The 12,717-nt window shown below is 40.2% G+C and overlaps 1 protein-coding gene across 1 annotated transcript in view; it reads right to left on the reverse strand.

Annotated features, from left to right (window-relative positions):
* Positions 1-1,871: 1,871 nt before the first annotated feature.
* ngfb (nerve growth factor b (beta polypeptide)) overlaps positions 1,872-12,717 on the reverse strand; it is a 40,490-nt gene continuing 29,644 nt past the window's right edge. Inside the window, exon 2 of the mRNA XM_060918274.1 lies at positions 1,872-2,832. Coding sequence (XP_060774257.1) covers positions 2,225-2,818 — 594 coding nt within the window. The 5' untranslated portion in view covers positions 2,819-2,832 and the 3' untranslated portion in view covers positions 1,872-2,224. The remainder of the gene's footprint in view (positions 2,833-12,717) is intronic.

A 12,717-nucleotide genomic window follows, 5' to 3' on the forward strand; every position in this document is an offset into this window, starting at 1 on the left:
GCAAGAAGGTTCTGGGTTTGAGCCTGGCGAGGGCCTTTCTCTGTGGAGTTTGCATGTTCTCCCATGTCTGCATGGGTTTCCTCTGGGTGGTCTGGTTTCCCCCACAGTCCAAAAACATGCAGGTGAGGCTAATTGGTGGCTCTAAATTGACCATAGGTGTGAGTGTGAATGGTTGTTTGTCTCTGTGTCAGCCCTGCGATAACCTGGCGACTTGTCCAGGGTGTACCCCGCCTCTCACCCATAGTCAGCTGGGATAGGCTCCAGCTTGCCTGTGACCCTGTAGAACAGGATAAGTGGCTGCAGATGATGGATGGATGGATTTCTGATTTTCATGAGCTATAAGCCATAATCATCAACATCACAACAAAAGAAGGCTTGAAATATTTCACTTTATGTGTAATGAATATAGAATATATGAAAGTTCACCTTCTTTAATTAAATTACAAAAAAAAACAAAAATTTTTTTCACAATATTCAAATTTTTTGATATGCACTCGTACTATTCATGCTGCCAACAAAGAGAATGAGATACGGGGTCTGATAGAAACATTGCTTGCCATGCTTGCACCTTGTTTTGGCTAGTTTGGTTGCTACTTGTTTTGGCTAGTTTCAGTTAAATACTTGAAACTAGTCTTCACTTGCAAATGTGCTATTAGTCTATGATAAGGCTATCCTGATCAGTAATTTTCCATCACCCATTGAAGCTACCCTAACACACTCAGACAACTCAGCTTCCTGAAATCCCATCTTCCAATCATTTAGCTAAACCACGCTCTTGAATGTAGATATATACTCATGTTTGTCTTTCAATAAACTGAGAAACATCTCGGAATAGCTGTGTCTGAGTCAGTGACTGTCGCTCCCTGATCTGGCAGGCAGAATTTGCTAGATGGCAGAGGAATAAATTTCAAGATCACTCATACTTTATCAATTCAACTTTCTTCAGTACAGACAAATCAAAACCTATCAGGATCAAAACTGCATGCCTGCCAATCTCTTCAAGACTTTGTTTAAAATATCATGGTAACCCTGACCTGTGGCATGACCCTTTCAATCACACAACACAAACAAGAGTTGACAAAGTAAGTCATTAATAAGCTGTAAACTTAACAATTGTGCCTCTGAGTAAAAATGACCATGATCTTTGACATTAGATATCTTAGTCATAGGATTCCAGGTCCTCAAGCGTAACCTCATCATTAGACCATGGTCCTGACTTTTGACATCGTGTCTTTTTGAGCAATTCAATACGGCACAAAGATAAAAAAAAAACAAAAAACTGCCAAAATAAACCAAAATGGCTGACTGGAATGATACTGTTTGTGAGGTCTGGAATATCTTTAGATTAAAAAAATAATAATAATATCCTCGACAGCTTAATTTGGCAGGTCAGCTCATTCCCAAGTCTCTTTGTTATCTCTACTGAGCAATGGAACATTTTAAATTTTCAATAAATCTCCATGTTTTCATCCCATGTGCTTGAAAGAAATATACCATATGGAGCGGGTTGTAAGGCAGATCTGACCATACTGAGTCCCTCAAACAAAGTTTAATTTTTGTTTCTCCTGCAGTGTTGCTTAACATGTGTTGATCATATTCTGAGGCAGCATAAAGCACACACTAGACATTTTTTGAAATATGCCCCACATATGGTGCCATGGATATGTCCACAAGTCAAGGGCCCTTTTTTTTTTTAAAAACTCAACCAATAAATCAGGAAAATTTGACAATAATCCTTAATCGCTGTAGTATTATACAGTACATCATACTATTTGTCATCTAATAAGCATAGAACAGTAACTCAGTCTCACATTCAATAAATCTCATTACTAATTCCACAATACACTGAAAAATAATAATGCTCCAGGTTTAATAAATAACAATAGTAATAATAACAATAACAAAATATGCATAACACATGCAAATCATAAACAAGCATTTCCATTCTGTGTAATCTCTGTTGTCAGCAAAGTATATGAAGTATGTCCATCTTGAAAAATAATAGGATACTAAAGTTCTGTTAAAGATTTCACCATATGGCTTGATACTGACTCTCACAAGGCCATAAAATGATCAATAGTAATAAGGCATATCAAATAAATGCCTTGTTCATAAACTTTTTATTGATTTATTTGATGGGTTTTTTTATTTAACTGTTATTGGGTTTGGAATATCAGACATACAATGGCATCAACATACAAGTCAACTTTTATATGACAGACTGTCATTGTCTCCACGACTTGCGGCTGAGCACGCACACACAGGCTACGTTAATTCTAATAAGTCTCCAAGCCACCAGGTTCTTAAAAGAAGTCAGTGCTCTCACAAATGTGTGGGAGTTGGTGCAGTATGAGTTCCAGTGGCGTACATCAATCCCCAGACACCCAGAGCCCCCGGTTCTGGCCTCACTGCACACTGTTTCAAAGAAATACTGCTTTTTCTTGACATTATTGATGCTGACATCAGGCAGCACAGTTACCTCGTTGTCTGATATGTCTGTTGCTTTTGTCTTATTACCCACCCAGAAGCTGACGCTCTCACACACTGAGTACACGCCACGATTTTGTGGCTGTCCTGCCCGCCTCTTTGTCCTGTCCTTTGATCCCTGGTGTTCTGCAGGCTCTGAATCAGGGGGCTGTTCACTGAAAAGCACGCGAGGTGACCGGTAGCGCCTCTTGTTGAAGAGTTTGGGGTCCACTGTGGGCATGGGATCAGCTGTGTGCTCATAGTTGCTGTCCTGCGGGCAAATATCAGCTGCTCGCAGTGCCAAATTGTGGCTGCAGAACAGGAGCAGCAGAGCTAACATGGACCACCGCATGGGCACACCAGGACCTGGAAGGGAATATGACCACACTTAAAATAAAAGGTGTGTTAGAAGCACTAATTATTACATGTGTTACTGTATATTGGTATAACTGTTTACCAAGATAAGGCAATGTGAAGTAGTCATATAGTAGTTAATCCAGAGAATAGCTTCTTGTACTTTCTTAAACTTGCTGTTAAGCATGTATTGCTGTGATCATTGATATGTCTATTATTTACATTCTTTATTATATACCAGGATGATATATAACAGACAAATGTGCACAGTGATCAGCAGTGTTGCACCTGTATGATAAATGTTGATGTCAGATGATCTTCAATTTAGTTAACACATATTTAATATAAACAGACTTTATCAAATAGGATGACATTTAACAATTTTTTCAAGTAAGCAGATGTATTAATCTATCCATCCATTATCTCTAGCCGCTTATCCTGTACAGGGTCGCAGGCAAGCTGGAGCCTATCCCAGCTGACTACGGGCGAAAGGCGGGGTACACCCTGGACAAGTTGCCAGGTCATCACAGGGCTGACACATAGAGACAATCAACCATACACACTCACATTCACACCTACGGTCAATTTAGAGCCACCAATTAGCCTAACCTGCATGTCTTTGGACTGTGGGGGAAACCGGAGCACCCAGAGGAAACCCACACGGACACGGGGAGAACATGCAAACTCCACACAGAAAGGCCCCCGCTGGCTGCTGGGCTCGAACCCAGAACCTTCTTGCTGTGAGGCGACAATGCTAATCACTACACCACCGTGCTGCCCCAGATGTAATACAGTAAAACATTATTTAAATTTCTCTACAAATAAAAACTATGAATTAAATTATTCATCACCTACCAAAATTGTATTGCACAAATCACAAAAATAACACATTTTATTTTTCTTTGATTGTTATGAAACACTCTCAGTAGTGACTGGTTTCAAAAATAGTAGTGCAGGTAAATATAAAAGGAATATAAATAATCACAGATTTTTCACCTATACAACCCCAAATGAGGAAAAGTTGGAATGGTCTGTAAAATTCTAATTAAAAAAAAGAAAGCAGTGATTCCTAAAATTACTTTGACTTGTATTTCATTGCAGACAGTATGAACCCAAGATATTTCATGTTTTGTTCGGTCAACTTCATTTCATTTATTAATATACATCCATTCCTGTGTTTTAGCCCTGCGACACATTCAAACAAAAGTTGGCACGGGGCCATTTAGGGCTCATAAAGAGATAAATCAATTAAATAAGGATGTGATTTGAAACAGGTGATGTCAACAGATGACTGGAATCATGATTTGGTACAAAATCAGTATCCAGGAAAGGCACAAGGCACAACTTTGAGAAACAAAGATGGGCTGAGGATCTCCAGTTTGTCAACAAATGCATGAGAAAATTATTGAAATGTCTAAAAACAACGTTCCTCAAAGAAAGATATGAAGGGATTTGGATAATTCACCCTCTAGGGTGCATACTATCATTAAATGATTCAAGGAATCTGGAGGAATTTCAGTGCGTAAAGGGCAAGGGCGCAAGCCTAAGCTGAACACCTATGATCACCAATCAGTCAGACAGCACTGCATGAAGAACCGTCATTCATCTATAGCTGATATAACCACATGGTGTTGGGATTATTTTGGCAAACCTTTGTCAAGCACTACAATATAGAGTTACTTCCACAACAAATGCCAGTTTAAACTGGACAGTGCAAAAAGGAAGCTTTATGTTAACTGTGTCCAGAAGCACGGTTGACTTCACTGGGCTCAGAAACATCTGGGATGGCCTATCGCACAGTTGAAACATATATTGTGGTCAGATGAATCAGTATTCCAGGTCTTTTTTGTAAGAAACGGATGCTGTGTGCTCTGGACTAAAGACAAAAAGGACCATCCAGTCTATTACCAGCAACAAGTCCAAAAGCCAGGGTCTGTCATGGTATGGGGTTGTGCCAGTGCCCTTGGCAAAGGCAACTTACACTTCTGTGATGGCATCATTAATGCAGAAAAGTACATTGAGATTTTGGAGCAACATATGCTGCCATCAAGACCAGTGTTGGGCAAGTTACTTCAAAACTGTTTTGCATTATTTATTACTTGTTATTGTCATTTTAAAGTAATTAGTTACATTACAATATTACTGTATTTAAAATGTAAGGCATTACACTACTATTGCATTACTTTTAAGTTACTCTCACCAAAATAACTGGAAGTATGGATTTGGCAATCTAAATGTAGCTCAAGACGCTCAATTAGCTCATCACACATCCAGTGGAAGGTGATGTGGTATCTGACTGAGCTAGGCTTATGGTTAAAAACAGTAGAATATAATAGCCACAGTGATGGCTCAGGGCAAAGCAAAGGGGGGTCCCATATACGATTCGTACATTGGGGGAGTGCCTGTTAGAGAGCGCACTTGTCCTGGGCCATCGGCATAGTGAGGTAGGGTGGCCAGTTCCTTTCCTCGCCGCCTTTAACTTCCCCAGTGTTTCCACCAGGTCCCCATTCACTGCTGGGTGGACAGGGAGCGAGCCCCAGATACCCGTCGAGCCGAGGCTCGAACCAGGGACCGTTCGCTTAGCGGTCAAGCGCTCTATGCCTTTATTGTTTTCAAGTTTACAGCATTAAGCATAGTTTATGCTTCATTAAAAAAAAAGATTAGCCGTAAGGGATATGACTCCATTTCAGAAATTTAACAAAAATGAACATATTATGGCAAATCGTAGCCTACGATAAAACTGGCCTGAAAAAACCCACAAGCCTTTTAAATCACAGCTAGACAATGACTATTAGCTATATGAGGCTACCCAGTCACATTTCGAAAAACGGAATTAGAAATAAAATCAGAGTGCTTTTAATGAAATTGAAGTGCTTAGGCATATTAGCCCTCGAAGGAAAGGCAGCTCAATCACTTTAGTCTGACTTCCGACCAGAAAAAAAACTCAGTTATACAGGACAAAAATGTAAACAAACTGTCAGCATATCTTCAACAACATACTCCGCCACAAGTCTCCTAACCTCTTGAGGCTGAAGTAGCATCTCAGAGCGGCAGAACGTTAATTTTGGCTGCTTTGTGATTTTATCGCCACTCTCATCCTCCGCTTGCTTCCTTGCTAACTTCATGTTACTGTGGCACCTCTGTAAATGTTTAGTTAAATTACTAGTGCTATTTCGGGAAGTGGACGTTCTTCAGGTTTAGCACACAAAGTGCATTTGACTACGATGTTCTTCACATCCTTATTTTTCACAAACTTAAAGTAACGGGCGTATGCCCATCTGGAGAATGTGCTATCCAATGTTAGATCAGCTGCAGGTTCACTCATCTCTCTCTTCTGTCTGACTAGCCTAAAGGAAAAGGAAGTGAAACATTTTGCATGGACGTTTCACCTCTGCTGATCTCGCGTGATTTTGATGAATTTGTATGAAAAAAAAGCCCACCACTTCATTCCAGGTTAAAAATACATTGTAACGCGCGTTACTGACATTTGTACTGAGTAAAATTATTACCATATTTTTTTCTGTAATGCCTTACATTACCGCGTTACTGCAAAAAGCAATGCATTACAGTAATTCGTTACTTTTGTAACGCGTTACTCCCAACACTGATCAAGACAACATCTTTTCCAGGGATATTTCAAGAAGACTACGCACAACTACATTCTGCACACTTTACAAAGGCATGGCTGTGGAAGAAGAGGATGCCTGTCCCCTCTGTCCCCAGTAGAGAATGTGTGATGAACTCTGAAATGAAAAACATGACAACGAAAATATTGTGAGAAGGAATGGCAACATTTTAATGCTTTACCTGTCCCAACTTATTTTTTTAATGTGCTGCAAGAATTAAAATTGCAGTATCTGTTTATTTTGCAAAAACTATAAAATTCATGAAGTAAAACATCAAACAACGTAGTGTTGTAGGCATGGTGGTGTAGTGGTTAGCATTGTCGCCTCACAGCAAGAAAGTTCTGGGTTTGAGTCCAACAGCTAGTGGGGGCCTTTCTGTGTAGAGTTTGCATGTTCTCCCCATGTCTGCGTGGGCTTCCCCCACAGTCCAAAAGACATGCAGTTGGGTTAACATGGGACGGCCTTGGGCTGAAGTGCCCTTGAGCAAGGTACCTAACCCCTGACTGTTCCCTGGGCGCTGTAGTATCGCTGCTCACTGCTCTGGGTGTATGTGCATGTGCGTTCACTGCTTCAGATGGGTTAAATGCAGAGGATGAATCACTGTGCTTGAAGTGTGCATGTGACAAACAAAGGTCTCATCTCATCATCTCTAGCCGCTTTATCCTTCTACAGGGTCGCAGGCAAGCTGGAGCCTATCCCAGCTGACTACGGGCGAAAGGCGGGGTACACCCTGGACAAGTCGCCAGGTCATCACAGGGCTGACACATAGACACAGACAACCATTCACACTAGGGTTGGGCGGTATCCAAATTTTGATACCTTTAAACCGTCTCTGTGTTTTCCCGGGGTATACGGTATTACCGAGAAAAAAATAATATTTTGTTTCGGCCTACTGTGTAACGTGCGCCTATGCCTCAAATGTACTATTTAAAAGCAGCATAGCGAATTGTGTGCACTGTGGTATGGATTAAGCAGCAAAGCGAATTTTGTGCATTAAGTAGGGTTGCCACATCTGAGTTGTAAAAAACCGGGACACATCGGTCGGCGGCCGCGCCTGCGCGCACGTACGAGCGCGGGGGTTGAGGGCTGCGGACACGCACATCTACGATGCCTTATGCCTTATGTGAATGTTCACGTTTAAAAATAAAACAGTTCAACTGGTGCAGTTAGGCGTTTAGTTAAAATTCATTTTGTCGTCTTAACCCTTAAATGGGCACTACCACAAATATTATTACAAAAAATAAGTTCATATAGGAATGATCTTATTTGGACGCCATTTTTTTTTAAACAAATATTTAATAGTAGGCTAACAGCCCCCTGAAGAGTCTCTCCTCCCATTCCGTTTCCAAATCAAAATAATACAAATATAATCAATATAATTTCTCTCAGTCTGCTTCGTTGTTGTTTTAGCCTTTTCTCTGGAGAACTGAACTTTAAAAGTTAGACTACCGTATCATACCAAATAGCCCTAATCCTTTGTTTTAATCACAAGAGAGAGATGCTATGTTATTGGGACAACTGATTTATTCATTTCTCACGCCAGTGTTCAGGCATTCTTTTTTGATATATTTAATGATTTATTTAATGATTCATTTATTGATGAAATTGGCCCAGGCTTTAGAACCAGCCTTTATCAGAATCAGAACATAGGAAGTAGACAGCCAGCCTACTCGCGCACCGACCAAGGGAACTCTCACCTATTGTTTGGTATTACGGTATTCCAGTATCTTTGATTTCGCGCGGCCGCCGTTGTATTGACCACGATCACCTAGCAACGGCGACTGGCTGCGTGCGCAAACATTCGGTGAGGCCGCACAAGTAGCTGCCTACAATATGCCCGCTTACGTGAAAACTATTAATATGTTAAGTGGCTGCGAGAAACATTAATGATTTGTGTTTATTTCAATGGGGATAATGTGAGGAAGTAAAAAACCGGGACAAAACGTGTCCCGGGAAGGTTATTCCATTTTCCTGGACATTTTCCATTTTCCACAAAAAACCGGGGCAATCCCGGAAAAACCTGGACGTGTGGCAACACTAGCATTAAGAGATATTTCAAAGCATCACGCAACTCTTCCTTCATCTGTCAGACTCCAAAATGTCACGCAGGGTTGCCATGGTAACGACATAAACAACCCTGCACGCGATGAGAACTTCTTTAGGAAATTGATAGAATTAGTGAAAATACGATCACACAGTTATTCGGGACGATCTTCAATTTATTATTTTATATTATGACCTCATGTACTCCATATTTATTTAGATATTATATATTTTTTTTAAATGACGGTAATGAGACCGATACCGTTGGTACTTTTGGATACCTCGGGATACCTTCTTACCGTAATACCGCCCAACCCTAATTCACACTCACGGTCAATTTTGAGTCACCAGTTAACCTAACCTGCATGTCTTTGGACTGTGGGGGAAACCGGAGCACCCGGAGGAAACCCACGCGGACACGGGGAGAACATGCAAACTCCACACAGAAAGGCCCTCGCCGGCCCCGGGGCTCGAACCCAGGACCTTCTTGCTGTGAGGCGACAGCACTAACCACTACACCACCGTGCCGCCACAAATAAAGGTTTCTTCTTGTATTGTTTTGAGTGCAATACAGGTCAAAGATTGTTTCCAGTTTTAATTTCAATTTTAACATACTGTCCCAACTTTTTCTAATTTGGGGTTGTAGATTTCATTTATACTGTAGGTTCATTTACAACCTTATCAGTGGTAGGTTCACCTTGTCTTTATACACATATGGTGGAAAATATGAATGATTTTGTCTATGCATGGTTTTGATTTTGTTAGTGGACAGATAAAAGAAACAATATATAGAAATTCAGATGGTTTCTATTTACAGAACACACTGTAGCCAGTCTATCCTGCTGTTAAAGAAAATGTCATAAAAGGTTATAACCAGGTGTGACACAGCCTACGAATTTCTAAAATAGGCCTGTCTACTCACTGTATTTTTAACTTCATTTTACATTATTAAAAAAGGCTCAGAGCAATCCCCTAAAAATACAGTTTTAATAACATTTCCCTTTTAACTGTGTGATATACAGAAAACATTGATATTATGTTTGGTGGTTACTGTCCTAACCCATATGTCCTTCTAGGATTTGTGGGAGGAAAAAAAATTACAATTCACAGAATAGTCCTTATTCTTCTTTGCATCTATGAATCAAAGAGAAGCACAATCCAAAAATAAAAGCATGTTACTCAAGAAATTCACACTTCAACAGTCAAGCAGTTTTGCAAGAGACAGGGGAAACCCTGGGCAGGTTGCCAATCTATCATAGGGCTCCACAGACACGAAATACCATTCACACTCCCATCTATGGGCAATTTATAATAGCCAGTCAACCTAATTCAAATGTCTTTAGGCTGTGGGAGGAAACAGGACCACCCAAAGGAAACCCACAAAGGCACGGGAAGAATATGCAAACTCCACACAGAAAGGCCCGAGTCGGCAGAGAGGTGTGAACCCAAAACCTGTTGCTTTGAAGCGACAGTGCTAACCATCGCACCAACCTGCTGCCTTTAGTGAAACATTATCTAACTGGGGATAAAAATTTAAGTCAGCTTCTTACTGCTCTAAAAGAATCATGACCCAAATAACACAGAAGTCATTTGAAACATACATCATTCTACTCAGACTCATGAAACACTGTAGTGAGGCATGAGCAAACTTAAACTAATACAAATACCCTCCATCAGCACATGCAGTTTTATCAGTCTAATGCCACGTATGCAGAGTATGAACAGTGGTTTTTCATTCCTTTCTTTGGTAAGGTAGTTTATTTGTGTGTGTCTGCATTTGTGGCTTTGCTGAGTTGGTCTAGGGAAACCTTAGTTGCTGACCTAGCACTCATTAGCCAAAATGGAGTCTAATTAAATCTAGTGAAAGCATTCTGTCTAGCAGGGCCACCAATGGTCCTGGTGACACATACCGTAGAACCTAGAGGACTCAATAATCACCCGAAAAAACCACAGCCCATTTTCATATGGTAACAGTTCCACAGTTTCCCACTGCTGCACCTTTCAAAAGGGAAATGTGAACCCCTTCAGTGGCAGCCACACACACACACACACACATTCTTATCTGCAATCATAGGTCTGCGAAAGCCACCGCCTGAAGGAAAACCCTCCACGAGCATTCTTGGATGAAAAACACATGGATAAATCGTGGCTTTGTGCTGGCTCTGATCCGGCAGCCTACAACACCCAGGAAAAGCCTTCACAAAATACATTCCCCCCTCCCCCCCTTCCTCTCTTCCCCATATCTTATTCTTTTATATTTGTGTATGTAAATACTTAATTTATTTTAATTTATCTAGAAGTTTTTCTCTATTTCTTTTCTCTGTTTATCTGTAATGATGCTGCTGGAATCTTAATTTCCCTGAGGGAACCCGCCCAAAGGGATCAATAAAGTTTTATCTAATCTAATCAGTATCATTAACTACAACAGTTAATCAAAATCTCACACGTCATCTTTTATTCATAGTCCTGCAAGATGCTAGGCTCCTTTCCATAAGGGTGGCAAAATGAAAAACGTTTACCATTGTATGGTGAAAAGTGGAGCTGAAAGAAAGCATACAATATACTTTTTTTTTTGTCTCATGAAGCCAAAATAATGGTGCATTTTGCAGCACTGATAAAGACTGGATTGTAAATATCACTACAAACTGCTAGTTCAAATTTCTGACATGAATCAGTTTTGAAATATCCTAACCTGATTCTGCTACAGCAAGTACTGTACATCACAAATAATTATGTGTCTTCTCTAGCTTTGCATAAATCACTTGGCACCCCATGACTTTCAAAGTGAAACTGAAGTTGAAGCTTGAGCTCCCTTCCTTATTGCATATATTAATTATTTTTAGTGTAAAAAATAACAAAGCAGGTTTACACACACACACACACACACACACACACATATATGACCTGCACACACATTTATTCATGTGGAAAGCATTCAATAAAACATGGTGGCATGGAGTTGAACTTCAATCTGCCCTTTCCTAACATTATTATCTATTCAAATTCTTAGGGAGAGATAAGAATAATCTTATAAAACACAGAGCAGTTTGGGGTGCAGTATCCACTAAAAGACTGATAAATACATTATTTCTGTTCTATACTCATGAAATCTAAAGGCATAGTTCTCTTAAATGGTGTACTTTATTTCTGTATGATATATGGAGCATGTTTGAGTCACATTAACCCAATGACAAAATGGAAATGAGACTACAATAAGTGGCAAGTATGCTACCAGGTCAGCAGTCCCCCCCACACACACACACCTGTGCAGCATCTCAGAAAGTGAATAAGCGGTAAACTACCATCACCTCTGCCATGAGAAAGCTCGTCATTCTGGAATGTGCAAGACAACTTCCCCTATCAGACAGATAGGTCAGAGGCTTTGTGCATCTGTCTGGATGTCTGTGTGTGGTCTGCATTGCTACAGGTCCAGTAACAGTCAAATCTGGTTTGACGTTGATTCAATGTGATAGGGAGGAAACGCTGAATATCCAAAATGTTCAAACTTGCGTAGAAAAGCACTCAGTTTATGTCAGTTAGAATTTTTTGTGGTAGTAAGATGTCAGAAGTTGTAATTAGTGTATTAATATATTGCTAATACAGTACAATTGAATTAAAAAAATGCATAGCTTCGAACACATTTTCAGACATAAAATTCTACTTGTTGGCAAGAAACATTTTCTTTTCTCAACATCTCATCTCATTATCTCTAGCCGCTTTATCCTGTTCTACAGGGTCGCAGGCAAGCTGGAGCCTATCCCAGCTGACTACGGGCGAAAGGCGGGGTACACCCTGGACAAGTCGCCAGGTCATCACAGGGCTAGAAAGAATAAATGATAACTGAAAAGAAATTTCTATTTGTATGTTGCACATTTCAATTAATAAGACCAGTAACCTGTAATGAAATGCATACTGAAAATAATTTCCAACATGGGGAACAGGAAACGTGCATTTTCAAACCATTAGTAGCATTTCCAGAAATAATAAAAGTGAAGCCCTGTAATTTTTGACTTGATGATTAAGACACACCTCAGAGACTTTACCTCAGGGAAAAATGTACAAATTCAACAATTATTTCATGCCTCACAACCGTTAAGTGTAGCCCCAAACCACTAAACAACCAGCTGCTTTAGATCAACACTGAGTTTCCACTGAGGCCATAGATTGTGTTGTTCACTTGGAACCAGCCATAATAGCCAGACAGAGGTCTATGTGTAACTTCATTTAG

The sequence above is a fragment of the Neoarius graeffei genome, chromosome 4 (assembly GCF_027579695.1).
Source record: "Neoarius graeffei isolate fNeoGra1 chromosome 4, fNeoGra1.pri, whole genome shotgun sequence".
Classification (NCBI taxonomy): Eukaryota; Metazoa; Chordata; class Actinopteri; order Siluriformes; family Ariidae; genus Neoarius; species Neoarius graeffei.